This window comes from Erythrolamprus reginae, chromosome 2, assembly GCF_031021105.1.
Source record: "Erythrolamprus reginae isolate rEryReg1 chromosome 2, rEryReg1.hap1, whole genome shotgun sequence".
In the NCBI taxonomy this organism is placed as follows: Eukaryota; Metazoa; Chordata; class Lepidosauria; order Squamata; family Dipsadidae; genus Erythrolamprus; species Erythrolamprus reginae.
Window position 1 is genome coordinate 346,054,715 of NC_091951.1, and position 22,929 is coordinate 346,077,643.

The 22,929-nt window shown below is 44.4% G+C and overlaps 2 protein-coding genes across 2 annotated transcripts; one reads left to right on the forward strand and one right to left on the reverse strand.

Annotated features, from left to right (window-relative positions):
* Positions 1-1,192: 1,192 nt before the first annotated feature.
* On the reverse strand, positions 1,193-5,250 carry LOC139162798 (general transcription factor II-I repeat domain-containing protein 2A-like). Its single transcript, XM_070743595.1, has 2 exons — positions 5,155-5,250; positions 1,193-3,111 (listed from the first exon to the last, which is right to left on the reverse strand). The coding sequence occupies exon 2, from the start codon at positions 3,084-3,086 to the stop codon at positions 1,254-1,256; it is 1,833 nt and encodes a 610-aa protein (XP_070599696.1). The 5' UTR covers positions 3,087-3,111; positions 5,155-5,250; the 3' UTR covers positions 1,193-1,253.
* On the forward strand, positions 5,232-21,835 carry ATP5F1A (ATP synthase F1 subunit alpha). Its single transcript, XM_070743594.1, has 12 exons — positions 5,232-5,486; positions 8,322-8,400; positions 9,015-9,184; positions 10,452-10,625; positions 10,714-10,880; positions 11,112-11,260; positions 14,827-14,978; positions 15,074-15,298; positions 17,047-17,154; positions 19,133-19,277; positions 21,147-21,297; positions 21,513-21,835. Exons 1-12 carry the CDS (start codon positions 5,427-5,429, stop codon positions 21,592-21,594), a joined length of 1,662 nt encoding a protein of 553 aa, XP_070599695.1. The 5' UTR covers positions 5,232-5,426; the 3' UTR covers positions 21,595-21,835.
* The last annotated feature ends 1,094 nt before the right edge of the window (positions 21,836-22,929 follow it).

Here is a 22,929-nt window from a genome sequence, read left to right on the forward strand (position 1 = left end):
AGTATATATAAAAAACAGGCACACAGTCAATCAATCAACAAAACAACATGGGCAAGGGGGAGGTGTTTTAGTTCCCCCATGCCTGATGGCAAAGGTGGGTCTTAAGGAGTTTACGAAAGGCAGGGAAGGTGGGGGCAATCCTAATCTCAGGGGGGAGCTGGTTCCAGAGGGTCGGCCCCCCCACAGAGAAGGCTCTTCCCCTGGGTCCCGCCAGACGACATTGTTTAGTCGACGGGACCCGGAGAAGGCCAACTCTGTGGGACCTAACCGGTCGCTGGGATTCGTGCGGCAGGAGGCGGTCCCGAAGATATTCTGGTCCGGTGCCATGAAGGGCTTTATAGGTCATAACCAACACTTTGAATTGTGACCGGAAACTGATTGGCAGCCAATGCAGACTGCGGAGTGTTGGAGTAATATGGGCATACTTGGAGAAGCCCATAATTGCTCTCGCAGCTGCATTCTGCACGATCTGAAGTTTCCGAACACTTTTCAAAGGTAGCCCCATGTACAGAGCGTTACAGTAGTCGAGCCTCGAGGTGATGAGGGCATGAGTGACTGTGAGCAATGACTCCCGGTCCAAATAGGGCCGCAACTGGCGCACCAGGCGAACCTGGGCAAATGCCCCCCTCGCCACAGCTGAAAGGTGTTTTTCTAATGTGAGCTGTGGATCGAGGAGGACGCCCAAGTTGCGGACCCTCTCTGAGGGGGTCAATAATTCCCCCCCCAGGGTAATGGACGGACAGATAGAATTGTCCTTGGGAGGCAAAACCCACAGCCACTCCGTCTTGTCTGGGTTGAGTTTGAGTTTGTTGACACCCATCCAGGCCCCAACAGCCTCCAGGCACCTTCTCTGTGAGGGTCCCAGCCCCTGGAATCAGCTTCCCCAGAGATTCGTACTGCCTCCACCCTCCTTGACTTTCGTAAGAGTCTTAAGACTCATTTATATCATCAGGCTTGGCCCGATTAGACCTTAGCCCTTGCCCAACAAAGTATGATCATTGCACGAATGGGTGTGATTGATTTTAATATATAGGGGGTTTAGATAGCTATGTAATTTTAATTTAATTGGATTAATGTTATTGTAATTTATTGTTTTTTATGTTGTAAGCCGCCCCACTTAATGAACAATAAATAAATAAATAAATATAATAAATAAATCTTTTGCCTTAAAAGAAAAACACTGTAACAGAACTTTCAATGATACAATTTTTTATTGAAAGGTAAATGTTTCCATTTGGTATGCTTTTGAGTAACTAATGAGATTTTTGCTGTTGTATGAATGCTGCTAATTTGTCTAACCTTGGCTGATACTTTGTAAGTTTGAGAGCAACACATGCAGCAGCCACGTCATCTGGTAGTCTGTTTCCTGCGTCAGATTCGATAAAATTCAAAGCTGAAAACAGCTGCTCACCAACGTAAGATGACCCAAACAAAGTAAGCAAAGCAATCCCAAGTGCTTTCATTGACTTAAAACTAACTGGCAGAGAGTTCCACACTTTAAGGATTTCATTTTCGGAATGAATTGTGCTGTCCTTTGTCACCCATTCTATCTCCTCTAGTGTTTTACGCAGGTCGCAGAATTTATTTTTCCACATAGAGCATTCTTGAAATTCCGCTAGCTCCACTTCCAGATTTCCTAAATCTAACCAGTGTAAGCAGAAAAGATCAAGTTCGTCGTATTCGGCTTTATCTGGATAAGTAAGAAAACACAGGGCTGTCTCCATCTTACGGAACTGTAAAAACCTGTTACTAAAATTCGCCTTTACAGCTGCTACAATGCTAGAAAATTCCTTGTAGATTTCCTGATGGCTTGTAGGATTGTCTGCAAATGTTGTCAAATTTTTTAAATGCGTTTTTAGATTTGGAAAATATTTTAGCTGTCCACTTTCAAGGTTGTCTTCAAAAATTTGCAGTTTTTTCTCAAATACTTTGATATCACAAAACATCCTTTCTGCTGTTTTCCCTACACCTTGTAGTTTTTTGTTCAGTACATTGAAGTGTATTGTCAAGTCTGTAAAAAACATGAGGTTTGTAAGCCAGGCGGTATCAATGAGCTGTGGATATTCTTGCCCTTTTTCATTCATAAACAGCCTAATTTCATCCAAGCAGGCTACAAATCTCTCCAGGACTTGTCCTCTGCTCAGCCACCAGATGTTATTGTACATTAGTAAACCATTATACTGTACCTGAACCTCCTCAAGAAGTGCCTGAAACTGTCGAAAATTCGGAGCACGTGTCATGATGCAATTCACCATCTTTGTGACATCTTTGAGGACATCTTCAAAAAAATTTCTGCTTTCCTTGGTAAAAAAAGCTTCTTGGTGTATAATACAATGGAACTGAATGACTTGATGTTTTGTTTCTTTAGCAAACAACTGTATGAAACCAGATGTTGCCTCCACCATGGAAGGTGCCCCATCACTAGTAATTGAAACCACTTTTTCTGGTCTTATATCTTGTGACAAAAAAGCCTCCATTACCGCATTGTAGATATCTATCCCTTGTGTTTTTTCAGGCAAAGAAACTAGTTTCACCAGCTCTTCTCTCATAGTGTCACCAACAGCATAACGCAAAATTACTGCTAGCCTTGCATGATTATTTATATCTCTTCTTTCATCCAAGCACATCGAGTAACAGGTTGCCTTTTGTAAGTCGGCGGTCAGCTGCTGACTAACATCACTTGCCATGCGCTGGAGTCGATCTTTAATAGTATTTCTGCTAAGTGGCATCTCAAAGATGCGTTTAATGATTTTATTCTTGTTTGGGAAATCATGAAAAAGGGAATTACTCCCAGACAATACGGTCGTTTTGATAATATCCCCATAAGAAAGGGTCTTACCATGTTTTGCTATGCACAGCGAAATTTGAAAACTGGCAACTATCGGATAATTTATTATTTCAGTTTCATCAAGTTTGGCAGCACTTTTGTGGTTGGTGTCAAAGTGCCTTTTGATAATCAATGTATGGCACATTAAAGTTTCATTACACAGAATACATAACGCTTTCCCATTGTGTTTAATCACTCCAAATGATTCTGTCCAGGCCTCTTGGAATAATCTTCCACTATCTGTTTTTGCCACACTCATTTTTGGCTGTTCAAGACTTGGGAATCTATTTAAAAAAAACATTAAAAAATAATGAAGCACAGAATAGAATTGGATACAAAAGGAATTTGTCTTTGGTGCATATTTTTTATCTATCTATCTATCTATCTATCTATCTATCTATCTATCTATCTATCTATCTATTTATTAGATTTGTATGCCGCCCCTCTCCGTAGACTCGGGGCGGCTCACAACAATAATAAAACAATTCAAGGTAAATCTAATAATTTAAAAACATTTTAAAAAACCGTTATTAAAGCAGACATGCTCTCAGTATACAAATCTATCCCTATACCAAAAATAGCTAACACTATTAATTAAAACGAAAGGAATGGATCTTCCCTGAATCAAAAATCTACAGCAGTGATTCTCAGCTGGGGGGTGGTTCCTTTTCAATTTGCTGACCACCAGCTTTTAGCCTACTCTGAAAAGGGCATGTGAGTGAATCACTTTTGATTCACCTCCACTGTACATCTGTTGGACCTACGTCTTGGGGAATTTGCATAAATGAGATTAAATGGTCTACAGGGGTAGGCAAAGTTGGCTCTACTATGACTTGTGGACTTCAACTCCCACAGTTCCTCAACTCAGGAATTCTGGGAATTGAAGTCCACATGTCATAAATGATCCAACTTTGTCTTCCCCTGGTCTAGCACACACATACCATACACAGGAGGCATGCAGGGGTGAAATTCAGCAGGTTATGGAGAATATTCTGCCGCACGAATCCCAGCAGCCGGTTCGGTCCCAGAGAGTAGGCCTTTTCCGGGTCCCATCGACTAAACAATGTCGTCTGGCGGGACCCAGGGGAAGAGCCTTCTCTGTGGTGGCCCCGACCCTCTGGAACCAGTTCCCCCCAGAGATCAGGACTGCCCCCTCCCTCCTTGCCTTTCATAAACTTCTTAAAACCCACCTCTGCCGTCAGGCATGGGGGAACTGAGACATCTCCCCTTGCCTAAGCAGTTTTATGTATGGAATGTTTGTGTGTATGTTTTTATATAAGGGTTTTTTAGGTTTTTAATGTAAAATTGTTATTTTAGACTTAATATTAGATTTGTCATTGTATACTGTTTTATCACTGCTGTGAGCCGCCCCGAGTCTGCGGAGAGGGGCGGCATACAAATCTAATAAATAATAATAATAATAATAACAATAACAACAACAACAATAACAACAACAGGTAGTGGAAATTTTGAATAGTTTTGAATAGCACCTCTGACTGACCCCAGAGTGGAGTGGGAAAGTGTTTACACAAGGTAAAGTGCAGTACTGCAGGCCACTAAAGGTGACTGTAGATCTGCAGGTCAGCAGTACAAATCTCATCACCGGCTCAAGGTTGACTCATCCTTCCGAGGTGGGTAAAATCAGGACCTGGATTGTGGAGGCAATAGGCTGGCTCTGTTAAAAAGTGCTATTGCTAACATGTTATAAGACGCCCTGAGTCTAAGGAGAAGGGCAGCATTAAAAAAAAATCAATCAATCAAATAAACAAATAAAGAAATCGACATTTTGCAGTACCCTTCCCCTGGAGTGTGGAGGGGATGGAGATTTTGCAGTATCCTTCTCCTGGAATGGGGAGGGAAGGGGGATTCTGCAGTGTCCTTCCCCTGCTATGCCTGCCACGCCCCTGCCACACCCACCGAACCCGTAGTAAAAATAATTGGATTTCACCACTGGTGCTTCTGCTTCCCAATCAAACCATATTTCCAATCAGCTTCCATGCTTCCCATGTCTTTCTCCCCGCTTAGAACTGAACCCTGATGGACAGTTTCTTCCATCCTTTTTAGCAGCAGTCTTCAAACTTGGCAACTTACTTGTGGACTTCAAACTCCCAGAATTCTCCAGCCAGCTACGGCTTAAAAGATTGCCAAGTTTAGGGACCATGGATCCAAAGCGAGATCCTAACTTATTATTATTATTATTATTATTATTATTATTATTATTATTATTATTATTATTATTATTATTATTATTATTATTATTTTAAAAATCCATCCTTTCCTCTCCTGGAAACAACACTAACAAAAAGGCGGGAAAGTAAAATTCTTACGGGAAGACACCAGCACTCGAAACCTGAAGCCGAAGAACTGTGAGGCGGGTGAATGAAACAAGCGCTTCCGGGTCGTCACCGTGGCAACGTTCCAAGTGGCGAGCGGGTGTGGCCTGTGTTTCCACTCCCTCCACCCAGCTCCTCCCACCGGAAGGGGAGGGACGACGGCCATTTTGCTCTCTCCCTCAGCGCGAGCCTGAGGCAAGCCACCGGTGCAAAGCGAGAAGCCAGAAACCCGCGTCGTCTTTTCCTCCACCCGGCTCGCCTCGACCATGCTGTCCGTGCGCGTAGTCGCTGCGCTCGCCCGGGCCCTGCCCCGCCAAGCCGGCTTGGTGAGCGACAGGACAGGGAAGGGCCGGTTTTATTGCAACGGACGCCGCCATCTTGGGCTCCCGGCCTGGCGGTGACATTGACACGGCGGCGGTGCCCTCCGTTGGTCTCAGGGGCGACTTGGGGCCTTCCCCTCCGGCCCTTCCTAGCGGGGCTCGCCGCTTCTCGACCTCGCTGGCACGCCCGGGGCCTTTATGTCGGCCTGGCGGTGACGACCGGCAAGGTCATCCCTCTTCCAGGGTCCTCTTGCAGCCGGGCACCCCGGTACAGGGAAGGGCTCAGGCCGCTCGAGGGGACCCAGAAGCGACCCCGGAGGCCAGTTTAAACTCTGGTCAGATCCCGGTGCTTTTTCCGGGGTGGGTTCGGGCGGACTGCGGCGTTGCGGACGCGGCTTGTCAGAGCAGGAAGGTCACCCTCAATGGGAGACTGCCCACGTTTCGGATCTCTGGTTGTGGCTGATGGGCGTTGTGTTCCCGGCTGTCTTGGATGGAGGAGGTTTTCGATTTAAGTTGGGGAAGGATGTTATTCCTGCCTCAGCCCCACCTGATGCGTTTTATGACCTTGGAGGTTTTCTCGAAAGAGAAACTGCTGCGGCCACCGCCATTCATGACAGATAGTCCTCGAATTACGACCACGACGGAGTCCAAGATTTACATTGCTGAGTCGAAACGTTTGTTATAAGTGAGCGTTGCCCACTCCCGTTTTACGACTTTCCTTGGCCATGGTTGTTAAGGGAATCGTTTAATTTGTGAAAGTTACTAACAGTGGGTCTAGTTCCCCCATTGAACTTGGCTGGTCAAAAGGAGATCACTTCCCCCCCACCCACAGTGTCCCTCATAAATAGGAAACAGGTGTCAACAGGCTAAATTTGGATCATGTGACCATGGGGTTGCTGCAAAAGTCATCCACCCCTTTTTCCCCCAATGCCCTTGAATGGTCAGTTAATAAATAAACTGTTATAAGTCGATGATCCACAGATGATCTGTGGATCATCTATAACCCATGTTTTCTAATGAAATAAAGAATTTTAATTTTGCTTGCACATGTCTGCCCTGCAGGCTTCTTCTCTTGCTGTCTTCCTTGAAAAGCCAGTTTGCAGCCCTTGCTTAGCATTTTCTCCTTTTGTTTCAAAAATCTTTATTGAATAAAATTATATAGTTTACGCATGGCATGATTGTGTTGGCATACAAATCTAAATAATAAATAAATAAATGATTGTGTTGCATGGTTTTAATGTTGGGTTTTAGATGTTTTTAATATTAGATTTGTTACACTGTTATTATTTTGTTGTGAGCAGCACGAGTCTATGGAGAGGGGCGGCATACAAATATAATTAATAATAATTAATTAATAATATTATTATTAGCCTTAAAAAAATCTGGTGCAGGTTTGACTAATGCAGTATTTGCAAGGATGACTTTGCTGCTGCAATTGAGTCAGTTCTTGCAGGGTTTTACAGTAGTCCTCAACTTATGACCACAATTGAGCCCCAAAATTTCTCTTCTTAATTGAGATTTACATCATTTTATGACTGATCTTGCAGGAGTTAAGTGCATCCTTGCAATTGCCTTGCAAAGTTAGTACCATGGTTGTTAAGTGAATCTGGCTTCCCTGTTGATTTTGCTTGTCAAAAGGTTGCAAAAGGGCTTGGGACGCAGTGACAGTCCTAAGTATGGACCAGTTGCCAAGGATCTGAATTTTGATCACATGATCATAGGGATCATACAAATTTGACAAATGGTCATATGTCACCTTTCAGTGCTGTTTAAACTTTGAACGTTCTCCAAATAAATTGTTGTAAGTTGAGGACTGCCTGTATTAATGACATCCTTTCAGGCTTAAAATCTGTGAGTCTCTCCTTATATTTACCAGTTATTGCACTATTGTCTAGTCCAATGGTACTCAACCATTTCTTCACCACAGATCCTCTTTAAACACCTTTTGTGGCCATGGATCACCAAGATTTAATTCAAGATTTGCACTGGACTGTATCGAGCCTTTGCGGATACCTTTATGTGATGGTATTGTGGCCTCTCAGGGATTCACCAACCACTGATCTAGTCCAATACAAACTATATTGAATTGATGTTTCATCTCTAAAAAGACACTATTTATGAAATTGTTAAAGTGGCAGCAGAGGTTTTGAATGCACTTTAAATGAAAGCTCCTGTGGGCTAACGTTTCAAAAACTGCACAGGTGGCATTTAGATTTTAGACACAAGGTACCCTTAAGATTCCTGTTTGGACATAACTAAGATTTTTCCTGAAGGTTACTGCAGATAATGTGGGCTATGAATAAGCTTCTGCTGGATAACGATTGTGAGTGAGCAGCATTTTGAAATAATTTACCTTAAAGCTTTGATCCCAAGCCTGCAGAAACAAGAGATCACTCTTAAGTGCTTTTTAAAAGTAAATCATATAACTTTCATCTCTTCTGGTTCCTGAAAAGGGCTTTTGAAAGAAACTAACCCTAAGCCACTCTTTAAAATCACCTCATGTTTTCCCTGGTATCCATGGCAGAGGGCAGACAGATGAGCCTCACAAGACACACAGCTGCTTTAAAGAACTGGGGAGTGATATTTGTATCATACAGAGCTCCATTTTCCAATTATTTTTGAAATAGTATTCTGGTTCATTTTCTGTATTGCTTATTACTGATACCTAAATAAACAACTTCTGTGTTCAGTGCTTACTATATAATTTTGCATGTAAATAATATATTGCAGTAATATAAATAAGTGTTACAGTCATAAATGATAACTTTTAACTCAAAAATTTTCAAGAAAAATAAGGTCTAAGTTTCAGATAAGAGACCCTGTGGTTTTTCTTTGTCTCAGGTGTCACGGAATGCTTTTGGCGCATCATTTGTAGCAACAAGGAACATCCATGGCTCCAAAACAACTCTACAGAAAACTGGTAAACAGTGTGCAATCTTACTTCTAATAATAAAATCCTCTTGGCTTTATCTCAAAATTAAATGTGTTTCTCGTACAAGTTTTCTTTGACATTTTGCCATTCGTTCATTCATTTTCTATAGTATCTTTCCCTGGCATGTTGCAGACTATGGGTGCTACGTGGATTCATGTCCCAGCAACAGCGAAGTGAAACTGTTTTTTAAATGACCAAAGCAAAGCAGAATTTGCCATACTGTGTTTCCTACCTAATTGTTTACCATCCCATAGTTTGCTGGAATTTAAGCAGTTGTCCTTTATTTGATCTCAATTAGCATATCCATTTTAGTAGATGTATGTAGCTTCATAATCCGCACCTGTATTGAAGCTATATAATTTGATGTCATGGACTGAGAGCCATAAAATCTCCAGTTGTCAGGGTTTTTTTTAGAACAATTGCTGAAAGGAAACACGGCACACACTGAAACCTCCAAATTTGCCTGCAATTGAAACTTTTCCAGCTTGTATCTTTGATTTTGTTTGTTGGATGGAACTGCCTATTGCTTGACTGACAAAATGTGAGATTTAAACCAGGGCTATTTAAAAAGACTGCCTTAATATTGGTCTGTATTCTTCCAGGCACTGCTGAAGTATCTTCCATTCTTGAGGAACGTATTCTGGGGGCCGACACATCTGCTGAGCTCCAGGAAACTGGACGTGTGCTTTCCATCGGTGACGGCATCGCCCGTGTGTATGGCTTGAAAAATGTTCAAGCAGAAGAAATGGTGGAATTCTCATCAGGGTTGAAGGTCAGTCTTCATATCCATGTTTGCATAATAAAACTTAATTGTCATGATTTGGTTTTTCTCTGCCCATTATATTACTGTGTGAAAGGATATTGTAGGATATGAGTGATGAAAATGCCATTTAAAGCCACACTTGGAATGCTACATTCAGTTTTGTTTGCCATGATGTAATAAAGGTTGTTGAGACTCTAGAAAGAGTGCAGAGAAGAGCAACAAAGATGATTAGGGGACTGGAGGCTAAAACATATGAAGAACAGTTGAAGGAACTGGGTATGTCTAATGAAAATAAGAACTAGGAGAGACATGATAGCAGTGTTCCAGTATCTCGGGTTGCCACAAAGAACAGGGAGTCAACCTATTCTCCAAAGCACCTGAGGGTAGAACAAGAAGCAATGGGTGGAAACTAAACAAGTAGAGAAGCAACTTAAAACTAAGGAGAAATTTCCTGATATTAATTAGTGGAACAACTTGCCTTCCAAAGTTGTGAATGCTCCAACACTGGAAGTTTTAAAGAAGGTGTCGGATGACCATTTGTCTGAAGTGTTGTAGGGTTTCCTGCCTAAGCAGGGGGGTTGGACTAGAAGACTTCCAAGGTCCCTTCCAACTCTGATGTTGTTATCATTATAAAGCAACACGTCAATCAAGTGCTCTGCCTCTTTAGCCTCTGAATGTGGCTTTTTGTGTTATAACTGATTGTTAACCATTAAAATATTGCTCAAAAAAATAAAGGAAACACTCAAATAACACATCCTAGATCTGAATGAATGAAATATTCTTATTGAGTAATGAAACACTTACAAGAAAACAATCAAGCTCAGAACCTCCAGGATCCATTTGAGCTACAAATATTCTCCTTTATCAATACTTAATGGCCCTTACAAGTTAGAACAGACCCTGAAAAAGAATCTAGCGACCTGGATTTGAAGTTGTAGCACACATAGGTGTCCATTATGGCCATTTTCAATGTCCCGCAGTTACATGATTTCAACTTACGATGGTGTTTAGTACAAATACCTTTGCTTTCAGTGTGGGGAGGGTGAAGCTCCCTGAAGTGAACAATGGTTTGCTTAACAACTGCCACAAAAAAGTCATAAAATTGGACACAGTCACATGGTGACCTACTTTATAACTTTCATGACTTGCACCCAAACTTGGGGGCTTGATTATGGTCATAAGTCGAGGAGTGGCTATTATGTAATAACTTGTATGAATTATGCTTGTCAGGAATGTCCTTTTGGATGTCTCTCATATGGGTTTTCTCTTTTCTTAGGGTATGTCTCTGAACTTAGAGCCTGACAATGTAGGTGTCGTAGTCTTCGGTAATGACAGATTGATTAAGGAAGGAGACATTGTGAAGAGAACTGGGGCCATTGTGGACGTGCCTGTTGGAGAGGAGCTGCTGGGTCGTGTGGTCGATGCTCTGGGGAATCCCATCGATGGGAAGGTAGGTGTGGAAAGGAGACCGCTCTTACGTGTGGGGCTCTTGGCGAAGAGTTGATGCGACAGCATGATTCCGTTGCCTTGCTTTACAGGGTCCCATCACTTCCAAAACCCGCAGGAGGGTTGGCTTGAAGGCTCCTGGAATCATCCCCAGGATCTCCGTCCGTGAGCCCATGCAAACCGGGATCAAGGCAGTGGACAGCCTGGTACCCATTGGCCGTGGGCAGCGGGAGTTGATCATTGGAGACAGGCAGACTGGGTGAGAAGTAAGGGAGATCCTCTCTTTGACCCAAGGGATCCTGGTTCCCATGGAATCGTCTTTCCCTGGGGATACACCTTGAGGGCATTTGATTCCAAAAACCTCCATGGAGCATAATGTAAAATTAGCAGTAGGAAAACTTCTTTGGGATTATTCACCTTTGTGAATTTGTGGACCTCTGAATTAATTTTGGGCAATAAGATGTTGACTGTTAATGCATTCAATCTGCAGCAAAACTTCAATTGCTATCGACACCATAATTAACCAGAAAAGATTTAATGATGGAACGGATGAGAAGAAGAAACTGTACTGTATCTATGTTGCCATTGGTCAGAAGAGATCGACCGTTGCTCAGCTGGTGAAAAGGCTTACGGATGCAGGTACGGGCATTTCATTCCAGAATACCTCCGAGACCGCCTTCTGTCGCACGAATCCCAGCGACCGATTAGGTCCCACAGAGTGGGCCTTCTCCGGGTCCCGTCAACTAAACAATGTCGGTTGGCGGGCCCCAGAGGAAGAGCCTACTCTGTGGCGGCCCCGACTCTCTGGAACCAGCTCCCCCCCAGAGATTAGAACTGCCCCTACCCTCCTCGCCTTTCGCAAACTTCTTAAAACCCACCTTTGTCGTCAGGCATGGGGGAACTGAGATATCTCCCCCGGGCCTATACAATTTATGTATGGTATGTTTGTATGTATGTCTGTTTAATAATGGTTTTTTTTAATATTTTAAATTGTAAATTATTAGATTTGTTATAAACTGTTTTTATTGTGTTGTGAGCCGCCCCGAGTCTACGGAAAGGGGCGGCATACAAATCTAATAAATAAATAAATAAATAAATTCACCCAAAACTTTGCGCTTGTCATGGGTATGCCTCGGTATACCCATATAACACCTGTGCTCTGCACTAGCTTCCTACTAGTCTCCCGGCACAATTCAAGGTATTGGTTAGTACAGTGGAACCTCGACATACGAGCAGCTCTACTTACGAGCTACTCGAGATACGAGCTGGGAGAGGAGAGAAATTTTTGCTCGACTCCCGACCTCAAATCCGGGATACGAGCCGAGAAGAGCCGGGCTGGCTTGCTTTGCTTCCTTCCCGAGCTGATGCAGAGCCGAATAAAGCGTCACGCCCCATCTGACGCTTTCGGCGGCTTCCGAAGCGACGCTGGGCTCTTTTGCCGCCAAAAGCGTCGGGGGCGTGACGCTTTGTTCGAGTGGCTCACTCCGGAAGGGAAGGAAAGTAAACCTTCTCGGCTCGTATCCCGGCAGTTGATGAGTTGAGAGGCGGTCGCCTCCCCTGCTGCCCCACTCTGGGGGTCCTTGGCTTCTGCTGGGGGTGGGGGGGTCCGCGCACATCGAAGAGGCACCTCTCGCCTTCTGCCGCTGGCCGCCCGCCGTGCCGCTTTCCTTCCCGTCGCGCCTTCCAAAGCAGCGCTGGGTGAAAGAGAGCGGGCGGCCAGCGGCAGAAGGCGAGAGATGCCTCTTCGTGCGCTCGATCTCGGGGGTTGGGGGCGAGCTTGCCACCAGGCTCGGCTGGGGGGGGCTTGGCTTCTGCTAGGGGGGGGCGGCGGCCGGGTCCGGCTCCCGCCGCTGACGCGCCCCTCTGACGGCGTTCGGCGGCTTCCAAAGCACAGGGAAGGGCTTAAGCCGCCTCCTTTTCCCTTCCCCGTGGGAGCGCCAGACCTCTTGTCTGCCCGGCCCGAGGCACGAAACCGCTGTTTATGCCGGGCGGCTCGCCTGGAACGCCAGCAATGCCACCGGGCCGATTGCCGAGCGGGGGCGGGGCACGGGAGGAGGCAGCACCCCCCCGGACCCCTCAGGCCGCTCCGCCCGGGATGGGGCTCGACCCGGGTGGAGCGGCCTGAAGGGTCCGGTGCGGCGCTGCCTCCTCCCGCCCCCGCTCAGCAATCGGCCGGGCGGCATTGCTGGCGTTCCAGACGAGCCGCCCGGCATAAGCAGCGGTTTCGTGGGTGTGGCAAGCCCCCAGGACGGCTGCAGTCTTTTAAAACAGCCCCGCCGCTGACTCCTGAAGCCAAAAGCCAAAGGCGAACTTCCGCTCCCCAATCCTCCACGTTCCTTCGCTCCTTTCCTGGCTAAATCGTGTGGCAGCGAACATGCTTTGGGGGTTTGGAAGGTGCTACTTCTCCTCCCCAGCTAAACCCCCAAAGCATGTTCGCTGTCACACGCGAGCAATCCGGGAGTCCAGGAGGGGGAGAGAAAGAGAGAGGGGGGAGAGAGAGAAAGAGAGGGATAGAAAGAGAGAGAGTGTGAGAGATGCTCAGTGAGCCTTTCTTTGAAGTTGCCTTTCTTTCTTTCTTTCTTTCTTTCTTTCTTGCTCTTTTTCTTTCTCTCTTTTACCTTCCCTTCCTCTATTTCTTCTTTTCTTTCTCCTTCCCACCTTCTACCCTCCCTCCCTCCCTTCACTCATTCCTCTCTTACTCTCCCCTTTCATACGTTTCCTTGCTTCCTTCCTCTGTTCCTGTCCTTCCCCCTTTCTTTCTTTCTTTTTCTTTCTCTCTTTTACCTTCCCTTCCTCTATTTCTTCTTTTCTTTCTCCTTCCCACCTTCTTCCCTCCCTCCCTCCCTTCACTCATTCCTCTCTTACTCTCCCCTTTCATAAGTTTCCTTGCTTCCTGCCTCTGTTCCTGTCCCTTCCCTCTTTCTTTCTTTCTTTCTTTCTTTCTTTCTTTCTTGCTCTTTTTCTTTCTCTCTTTTACCTTCCCTTCCTCTATTTCTTCTTTTCTTTCTCCTTCCCACCTTCTTCCCTCCCTCCCTCCCTTCACTCATTCCTCTCTTACTCTCCCCTTTCATAAGTTTCCTTGCTTCCTTCCTCTGTTCCTGTCCCTTCCCTCTTTCCTTCCTTCCCACCCTCCGTCCATTCATTCACCCATTCCTCTCTTGATCGCTTAAAGCCGGTCCCTGGTGCAAAAAGGGTTGGGGACCTCTGTCCTACAGGATTGGGTGGCAGAGAAGTTGAACATATGTAAATTTAAAAATTTAAGAAAGTTTACAAGTTAAGTGAAAGAAACTTCATTATTCATTTATATATACATGTACATTTCTTCATTAAAAACATGTCTTTCTGCATAATTTAGACTAACTTTGTGAGTTTTTTGAGGGCTGGAACCAATTAAAATTATTTACATTAATTCCTATGGGGAAAAGTCGTTCGAGATAAGAGCTGCTCGACTTAAGAGCCCAGGTCCGGAACGAATTAAACTCTTATCTCGAGGTACCACTGTACCTATAAAGCCCTATATGGCTCAGGACCAGACTATCTACAGGACCTCATCTTGCCACACAACTTCCAGAGACCAATAAGAATACACATAGTTGGCCTCCTCCAGGTCCCGTAAATTAAACAATGCAGGTTGGCAGGACCACGGGGGAGGGCCTCTGGCTGCCTTGGCTCTATGGAATCTACTGCTCCCACCCTACTGGCCTTCCGTAAGGACACAAAGACCTGGCTCTGCCGGCAGGCCTGGGGGCCATGAATTGTACATTGTTCATGGCCAAACTGTATGAATGGTGTGTATGCATGTGATTATGACTTTTTAAATAATAAATAGGTTTTATCATGGGGTTAGTTTTAGATATTATATTCAACTTAGATTTGTTCCATTGTTTATACTGTTTTTATTACTGTTGTGAGCCGCCCCGAGTCTTCGGAGAGGGGCAGCATACAAATCTAATAAATTGAATTGAATTGAACTTCTCCTATAGCTTTGTATCTTTTGTATTTTGTATTATTATTTTGTAAGCCGCCCTGAGTCCTTCGGGATTGGGCGGCATAGAAGTCGAATGAATACATGAATACATGAATACACGAATAAATAAAATGTGCAGTACAGAACACTTGATGGGCGGAGGGAGAGAAATGTAGCCATTTCTCTCCTGGCTAAGCTGCTTCCCTCTTCATTAACCTTGTTCATCTCTCTGTTTCAGATGCCATGAAGTACACTATCGTGGTTTCTGCCACAGCCTCCGATGCCGCCCCTCTCCAGTACTTGGCTCCTTATTCCGGCTGCTCCATGGGCGAATACTTCAGAGACAACGGCAAACACGCCTTGATTATCTATGACGACTTATCTAAACAGGTTTGAACCCCAGGCTGGCCTGTCAAATTTAGTGGTTGGGGGGGGGCAGATCTCTCTTGAGACAGACCCAGCACCTGTGCCCTCTTGATCCACAGGCCGTGGCCTACCGCCAGATGTCCCTCTTGCTGCGGCGTCCCCCTGGCCGTGAGGCCTACCCGGGTGATGTGTTCTACCTTCACTCTCGTCTTCTGGAAAGAGCAGCCAAAATGAACGATTCATTTGGAGGGGGGTCCCTGACTGCTCTCCCAGTCATTGAGACTCAAGCTGGTGATGTGTCAGCCTACATTCCAACGAACGTGATCTCCATCACCGATGGGCAGGTAGGATCCCAAGGGGAACATTAGCATCCCAAGAAGAGCAATTGGGCCCAGTGGTGTTCCAGGGTGTTCAGCAAACCTGGAAAGCAGGAAAATCAGGGAATTATCAGGGAAATCGGAGGTTTACGAAATATCGGGATTATCAGGGAAATTGGGGAAAAACAGAATAAATCGGGGGGGAAACCAAACTATTAAAATGTTTAAAAGGCAGGGAAAAATCATGTTTTAAAAAAACTGGATTGCGCTGCCTGGCAGAGTCAAGCAAAAATGAGCATAACTGGCAACAACTTGCTTCCTCGGGTACTGATATTTCTCCACGGCTTAGCCGTTTGGTAATGACGTCATTTACGGCCGCACCGTAACTAGTTCGCAAGTTACAGGGAAATGTCAGGGAAATACCAGGGAATTTCAAAATGCTTTCCACCTGGACATCCTGTGTTCTCTTTTGGAGTAAACCAGTGATGACAAGTGTGCAAGTTCTCATTGGGGACTTGCCCGGGGGAGAAGCTGCTAAATGGACATGCGTATGCCAGGAAATGTACTTCCGGTTTCCGGTGCACACATGTGCACCAGCCAGCTTGTGTTCCAATTACTGATGTGCATACGACAATCAACTTGTCGGTGAGCATGGGTGCAATGGAAACCGGAAGACCAGCTTGTCCGGTTTCTGGCACTGTCGCATGTGCAAAAAACAGCTGATAGTTGTAGGCACATGCATGCCAGAATCCCAGAAGAGGAACGGGTGACACTATGCGTGCCAGCCGACATGACTCCACGTGCCACAGGTTCACCATCACAGGAGTAGACAATGTTATGCAAAGCCAACGGTAAGGGAGTAAGGAATAGTAATTCAAAGAAATGAAAGCCATTTTTTTTTTAAAGAAAATATAGCTACATACAGTTTGTACAGCTTATGATCACCATTGAGCCCAAAATTTCTGTTGCTAAGCAAGAAAGCTATGGAGTTTTGCCCCATTTTACAACCCTTCTCGCCACAATTGCTAAGTGAATCACTGCAGATATTAAGTTAGTAAGGGGTTAAGTGAAGCCAGCTTCCCCATTGACTTCGTTTGTCAGAAGGTCACCAAAGGGAATCAGGATCATGTCCCTATGATGTTGCAATGGTCAAAAGTATGAAAAACATACTTTTAAAACTTTTTCATACAAAATAGCAGTGGAAAAGCCAGCAAGCCAGTCAGAGCTGGGAAGATTGTTAGCGCCTCCAGCTGACCTTCTTCCATCTTATCAGCATATAGTCTTGTACATAGAAAGTTCTCAACTTAAGGACCATAAAGGAACCTGCCCATTACAGTTGTGAGTTTTGATGTTCAGTGGATCACTCTTAAGATTGACTCAATTTTACTGACAGCCATAAAGCAAACTCAATGGTTGGTAACCAAAATGATTGTTCAGTTTGTATACTTGCATCTCAAGCTAACACTTGATAAATAAATTGGGCAGTTTGCTTATGATTGGTGCAAATGGGAAAGTGTGGATTTTAGTCCCACCTCAGGCATGAAAGCCAGCTGGGTAATTTTGGGCCAATCCCCAGGAGATGGTGACTTCTAGTCCCAGCTTGGTTGTGACAGCTGATTGGGTGACTTTGGGCCAGTCACTTCTCAGCCCAACCTGCCTCAGCCGGTTGTTCTGGGGGAAACAGGAAGAACGAGTATTAGATTTGTTTGTCACCTTCAGTTGTGTATAAAAATCATAAAGGTGGGAACTAAGTAAATAAACCTCTTTCCTGGCAGATCTTCCTGGAAACAGAATTGTTTTACAAAGGTATCCGTCCAGCCATTAACGTGGGTCTGTCTGTGTCTCGTGTCGGTTCTGCTGCCCAGACGAGAGCCATGAAGCAGGTATGTACAAAACGTATTGTGAAAAACTGTCATCAGCCACTTAATGTGTTTGTTGTGATGGCAAACCTTTTTTTCCTTGGGTGCCAAAAGATCGTGGGCATGTGCTATCGTGCATGTGTGAGTGCCCATACCCATATTTCAATGCCTGGGAAGGGCGAAAACAGCTTCCTCCACCCCCTGGAGGCTCTCTGGAAGCTGGAAATAGCCTGTTTCCCAACTTCTGGTGGGCCCAGTAGGCTCGTGTTTCGCCCTCCCCGAGATCCAAAGGCTTCCCTGGAAACGGGGGAGGGTAAAAACACCCTCCCCCATCCCACCGGAGGCTCTCTGGAAGCTAAAAACGCCCTTCCAGAACCTCTGTGAGCCAAAATTCAGCTGGCCGGCACACATACGCACATTGGAGCCGAGCTATGTCAATGGCTCGCATGCCAGCAGATATGGCTCCGCATTCCACCTATGACACCCGTGCTTAGGTTTGCCATCACTGCCCTAACGCATACATTCCAAACAGGTTTCCCAGCCTTATGACTGGAGCAGTATAAAAATTGTGCTGCCAAGCATAGAATAGAATAGAATTTTTATTGGCCAAGTGTGATTGGACACACAAGGAATTTGTCTTGGTGCATATGCTCTCAGCGTACATAAAATAAAATATACATTTGTCAAGAATCGTGGTACAACACTTAATGATTGTCATAGGGGTCAAATAAGCTATGAAGAAGCAATATTAATAAAAATCTTAGGATATAAGCAACAAGTTACAGTCATACAGTCAACATGGGAGGAAATGGGTGAAAGGAATGATGATGATTTTAGGACAGCCTTTTACTTCAATAAATGTCCCTCAGTAGAGAAACGGTGGCTCAGTGGCTAAGACTCTGAGCTTGTCTATCAGAAGGTCATCAGTTTGGCGGTTTGAATCCCTAGTGGCGTGTAATAGAGTGAGCTTCCATTACTTATCCCAGCTTCTGCCAACCTAGCAGTTCAAAAGTATGTAAAAAATGCAAGTAGAAAAATAGGAACCACCCTTAGTGGTAAGGTAACAGCGTTCCGTGCGCCTTCGGTGTTTAAATGACCACAGAGACGTCTTTGGACAGCAGCTGGCTCTTCGGCTTAGAAACGGAGATGAGCACTGCCCCATACATAGAGTTGGGAATTACTAGCACACATGTGTGAGGGGAACCTTTACCTTTTAAGTTTCCTCAGTAATGGAAGTTAAGCAAAAGGAAGAGAACGACCCACATTCTAACAAACTTCAAGCAATGACCCTTATTGCAGCAGCTGCTTTCATAAAAGTATAAATGGACTCTTCTAGGCAGATCAGAAAAATACTTTGAGCCAGAAGGAGATGTGACATGCTGAATGTTTGTGTATTTATTTATTTATTTATTTATTTATTTATTTATTTATTTATTTATTTATTTATTGGATTTGTATGCCGCCCCTCTCCGCAAACTCGGGGCGGCTAACAACAGCAATAAAACAGTATATAACAAAATCCAATACTAAAAACAGTTAAAAACGCATTGTATAAAAACCAATCATACGTACAGACATACCATGCATAAAATTGTAAAGGCCTAGGGGGAAGTGCATCTCAGTTCCCCCATGCCTGGCAGCAGAGGTGGGTTTTAAGCAGCCTTTGAAAGGCAAGAAGGGTGGGGGCAATTCTAATCTCTGGGGGGAGTTGGTTCCAGAGGGCCGGGGCCGCCACAGAGAAGGCTCTTTCTCTGGGTCCCGCCAAGCAACATTGTTTGGTTGACGGGACCCGGAGAAGACCCACTCTGGGACCTAACTGGTTGCTGGGATTCGTGCAATTGTGTAATTGTTGCAAAACAAGAGGGACAGTCTTTTAAGTTAGGAAAGGCTCAATGGGCGCTTAAATCAGCTAGCAATTCAGAAATGGTTGCAGCTATTAAAAACTGACCGCGCGTGCCAAGTTCTGTCTGAAACTCTCTAAATGCATTGTCCCATTCTGTAGGTGGCCGGAACCATGAAGCTCGAGTTAGCCCAGTACCGTGAAGTTGCTGCTTTTGCCCAGTTTGGATCTGATCTGGATGCTGCCACTCAGCAGCTGCTCAATCGTGGGGTCCGTTTGACTGAGCTGCTTAAACAAGGACAATATGGTAAGGGCCCTTTGGTACCTGTGTTCATAATTCTAGCCATCTTTTTTTTTTAATCCTTAAGAACAGAAAGTGTCCGAATAATTTCCAGGACATTTCACTGATTACAGGTAGCCCTCAACAATCATTTGCTTATTGACTATTCAAAGTTAGACCGGCATTGAAAGAAACAGTTATGTGGTCGTTTTCGTACTTATAACTGTTGCGGCATTTCCCCATGGTCACGTGACCAAAATTTGGTGTCTCGGCAACTGGCATGTATTTATGACAGTTGCAATGTCCCAGGGACATGTGAAACGAGATTTATTTAACATCTGTGTCATTAAGTTAACAGCTGCTGTGATTGCTAGCAACTAAGGAAAGAGGCCCTAAAATGGAGCAAATGTCATTTAACTGTTTCACTTGTTAATGGCAATTTTGGGCTCCAGTTATGCATGTAAGTCAAAGGCAACCTATACGCAATCCTTATCCTTTCTGTGCAATTCTCTATGTTCGGCTTACTGTGTTGTTTGACTCCAAATAATTATGATTTTTGCCTTGTGGGTTTGTGCCATGTTTTCTTTCTCGTAGTGCCTGGAGGCTGTTAGGGGGCTGGATGGGGAGCAACAGGTTGAAACTAAACACTTGCAAGACTGAGTGGCTCTGGGCTTGGGGTTTGTTGGCTTAGGGAGAACTGCCACCTTTGGTCTGGGTGGAGTCGCACTATCTCAAACATACCCTGGACTCACAACTCTTACTCAAAGAGCTGGTGGCAGTTGTGGCCAGGAGGGCCTTTGCGCAACTGCAGGTTGTGCACCAATTACACCCTTTCCAGGACCAACAATTCCTACTCACAGTCTCTCATGCCTTAATCACTTCCCGCCTTGACTATTGCAATGTACTCTACATGTGGCTGCCCCCAAAATAAGCCCTAATTAGGATTTCAGTGTGCAGAGGTAAAAATTAAGCTAGGATGCGGATGGGGAGGGGATGGAGCTGCCCTTCTACTTACTTTTGGATAGTTGCAGCCAGGTCTCACACACCTCGGCCTATTTCCTCTGCTGCAGTTGGCTTTCCTGAACACTTCTGTAGCCAATTAGCAATGCTCTGGATCGATCCAGAGCTCTGTTATTAGTTGCAGAGGCTTTCAGGAAAGCCTTGCCGGCCGAAGAAGTTCCTGAAGGCATCTGGCAGCGAAAACAAAGCCAGGGACAACGCACACAAGTGAACTGAGTCAAAGGATGACATCTCCCTCTCCGAAAATAAGACCTGGTGCCTCTTTGGTGGCAAAAATCTATTAGAGAGGGTCTTATTTTAAGGGAAACATGGTAGTTGATAAGATTCTTGGGTATAGGTAGCAATAAACTCTGCTTTAAACTCAACAAATATTCCTGGTTATTTGTGCCTTATAATGTACAGTGTTCCCTCAACTTTCGCGGGGGATGTGTCCCGACACCGCCCGTGAAAGTCGAATTTCCGTGAAGTAGAGATGCAGAAGTAAATACACTATTTTTGGCTATGAACAGTATCACAAGCCTTCCCTTAACAGTTTAAACCCTTAAATTACAGTTTCCCATTCCCTTAGCAACCATTTACATTATTACTCACCATGTTTATTTATTAAAGTTTATTTTAAAAAATATTTATTAAAGGCGGACGAAAGTTTGACGATGGCATATGACGTCATCGGGCGGGGAAAACCGTGGTATAGGGGGGGAAACCGCGAAGTATTTTTTAATTAATATTTTTGAAAAACTGTGGTATAGACTTTGCGCAAAGTTCGAACCCGCGAAAATCAAGGGAGCACTGTATCACCTTTTACGTCCAGTTACATTTAAAGATGTGGCTTTATGTCAAGTGAGCTGCTATAGACTTTGATATTTTTTCTCTTAGTTCCCATGGCCATTGAGGAACAAGTTGCTGTTATCTATGCTGGGGTGAGAGGCTATCTGGACAAGTTGGAACCTAGCAAAATCACCAAGTTTGAACAGGCTTTCCTTGCTCATGTTATAAGCAGCCACCAGCCCCTGCTCGCCACAATCAGGTAAGGACAACATGGATCCTTAAGAGGTTAACAAAGGAGTGAAAACTAAAAAAAAAGTTTGCTTCCTGGTACACCAGTCAATTATTTACCATTTTTGACAGTTGTAAGACTTTAGCGTTGTAGAATGTTGTGGGAGGGGAAAGGGGCTGAAGAAGGCCTCTATTGCAGATGGTTTTGATGAGAGCCAAAATTTATTTCTTCTTTTCCTTTGACAGGACTGAAGGGAAGATCTCTGAGCAAACAGAAGCTAAGTTGAAGGAAATTGTCACCAGTTTTCTCTCTACATTTGAAGCATAAACTTTTAGAAGGTTCTGTGCATCAGGAATACCTCTGTCGCTGACTGGTGGTATTGTTTGAGTTCCATTTTCCCAGAGACTTAAAAAAAATACGTGTGAGTTGAGTGTCCAAATCTCACTGAGAATTTATGGTTCTGTGCTAGCCCTTGAGGACATAGTCCTCACCGTGATGGAATCTAGTTGACCGCTGGCAGGATTATGTACAAACCACATGGCAAATAAAATCTTACAAATCATAGAAACACTGCTCTGATTATTATTTTTTTTAAAAAGAGTATTGTAGTATTTAAATTGTCCGGAAAATTTATGTTTGAAAGCAAGTGGTTGGGAAGTGGATAGATGCCAGAATGCCCAGCCAGGATCCAACATAGAAAAATAATGAAGACAGTTCAGCAGGAACAGGTTTAAGTAAAATTTTACTCTTCAGTGTATTCAGAAAAATACTTTCTTCCTTCTTCTATTTACAAAATATACTTCATTTTAACTACGTACATATGTACCAAGGTATAACAAACCTTACTTAAGTAGCTATTATACTAACTGGTTTAACTATCTTACCACCAGTGAACAGCTCAATCTTAGTCCTTCAATTAGACCACAAACTAAGCCATCAACCAGCTATCCAACGAACCCAACAAAACCACACCCACTGCAAAGGTGCTTTCCTTCTTATAATGCTCTGGCCCAACCAGGTTGCAGCCCAGTCACTCTGACTCAGCATTATCACTGTTTTACATAGTATAAGGGCAGACTACATGGACCATGAGGTCTTTTTCTGCCGTAGACTTCTATGTTTCTATGTCTTTTTCCCACTTCATTTGACCGGGCGTTGGCGTGACGGGCACGTGACACATCCATCCGATGAGCTGGGAGTTTGACAGTCCTGCTGGATAAAGAGTGCAGAGAAGAGCGACAAAGATGATTAGGGGACTGGAGGCTAAAACACATGAAGAATGTTTGCAGGAACTGAGTATGTCTAGTTTAATGAAAAGAAGGACCAGGGGAGACATCATAGCAGCCTCCCAGTATTTCAGGGGCTGCCACAAAGAAGAAGGAGTCAAGCTATTCTCCAAAGCACCTGAGGGTAGAACAAGAGACAGGTTACAAGCGGTGTGCCACAAGGGTCTGTTCTGGGTCCTATTCTTTTTAATATGTTTGTGAGTGACATAGGGGAAGGTTTGGTAGGGAAGGTTTGCCTATTTGCCGAAGACTCTAAAGTGTGCAATAGGGTTGCACTTCCTGGAGGGGTCTGTAATATGGTAAATGATTTAGCGTTACTAGATAATTGGTCAAAGCAATGGAAACTGCAGTTTAATGTTTCCAAATGTAAAATAAT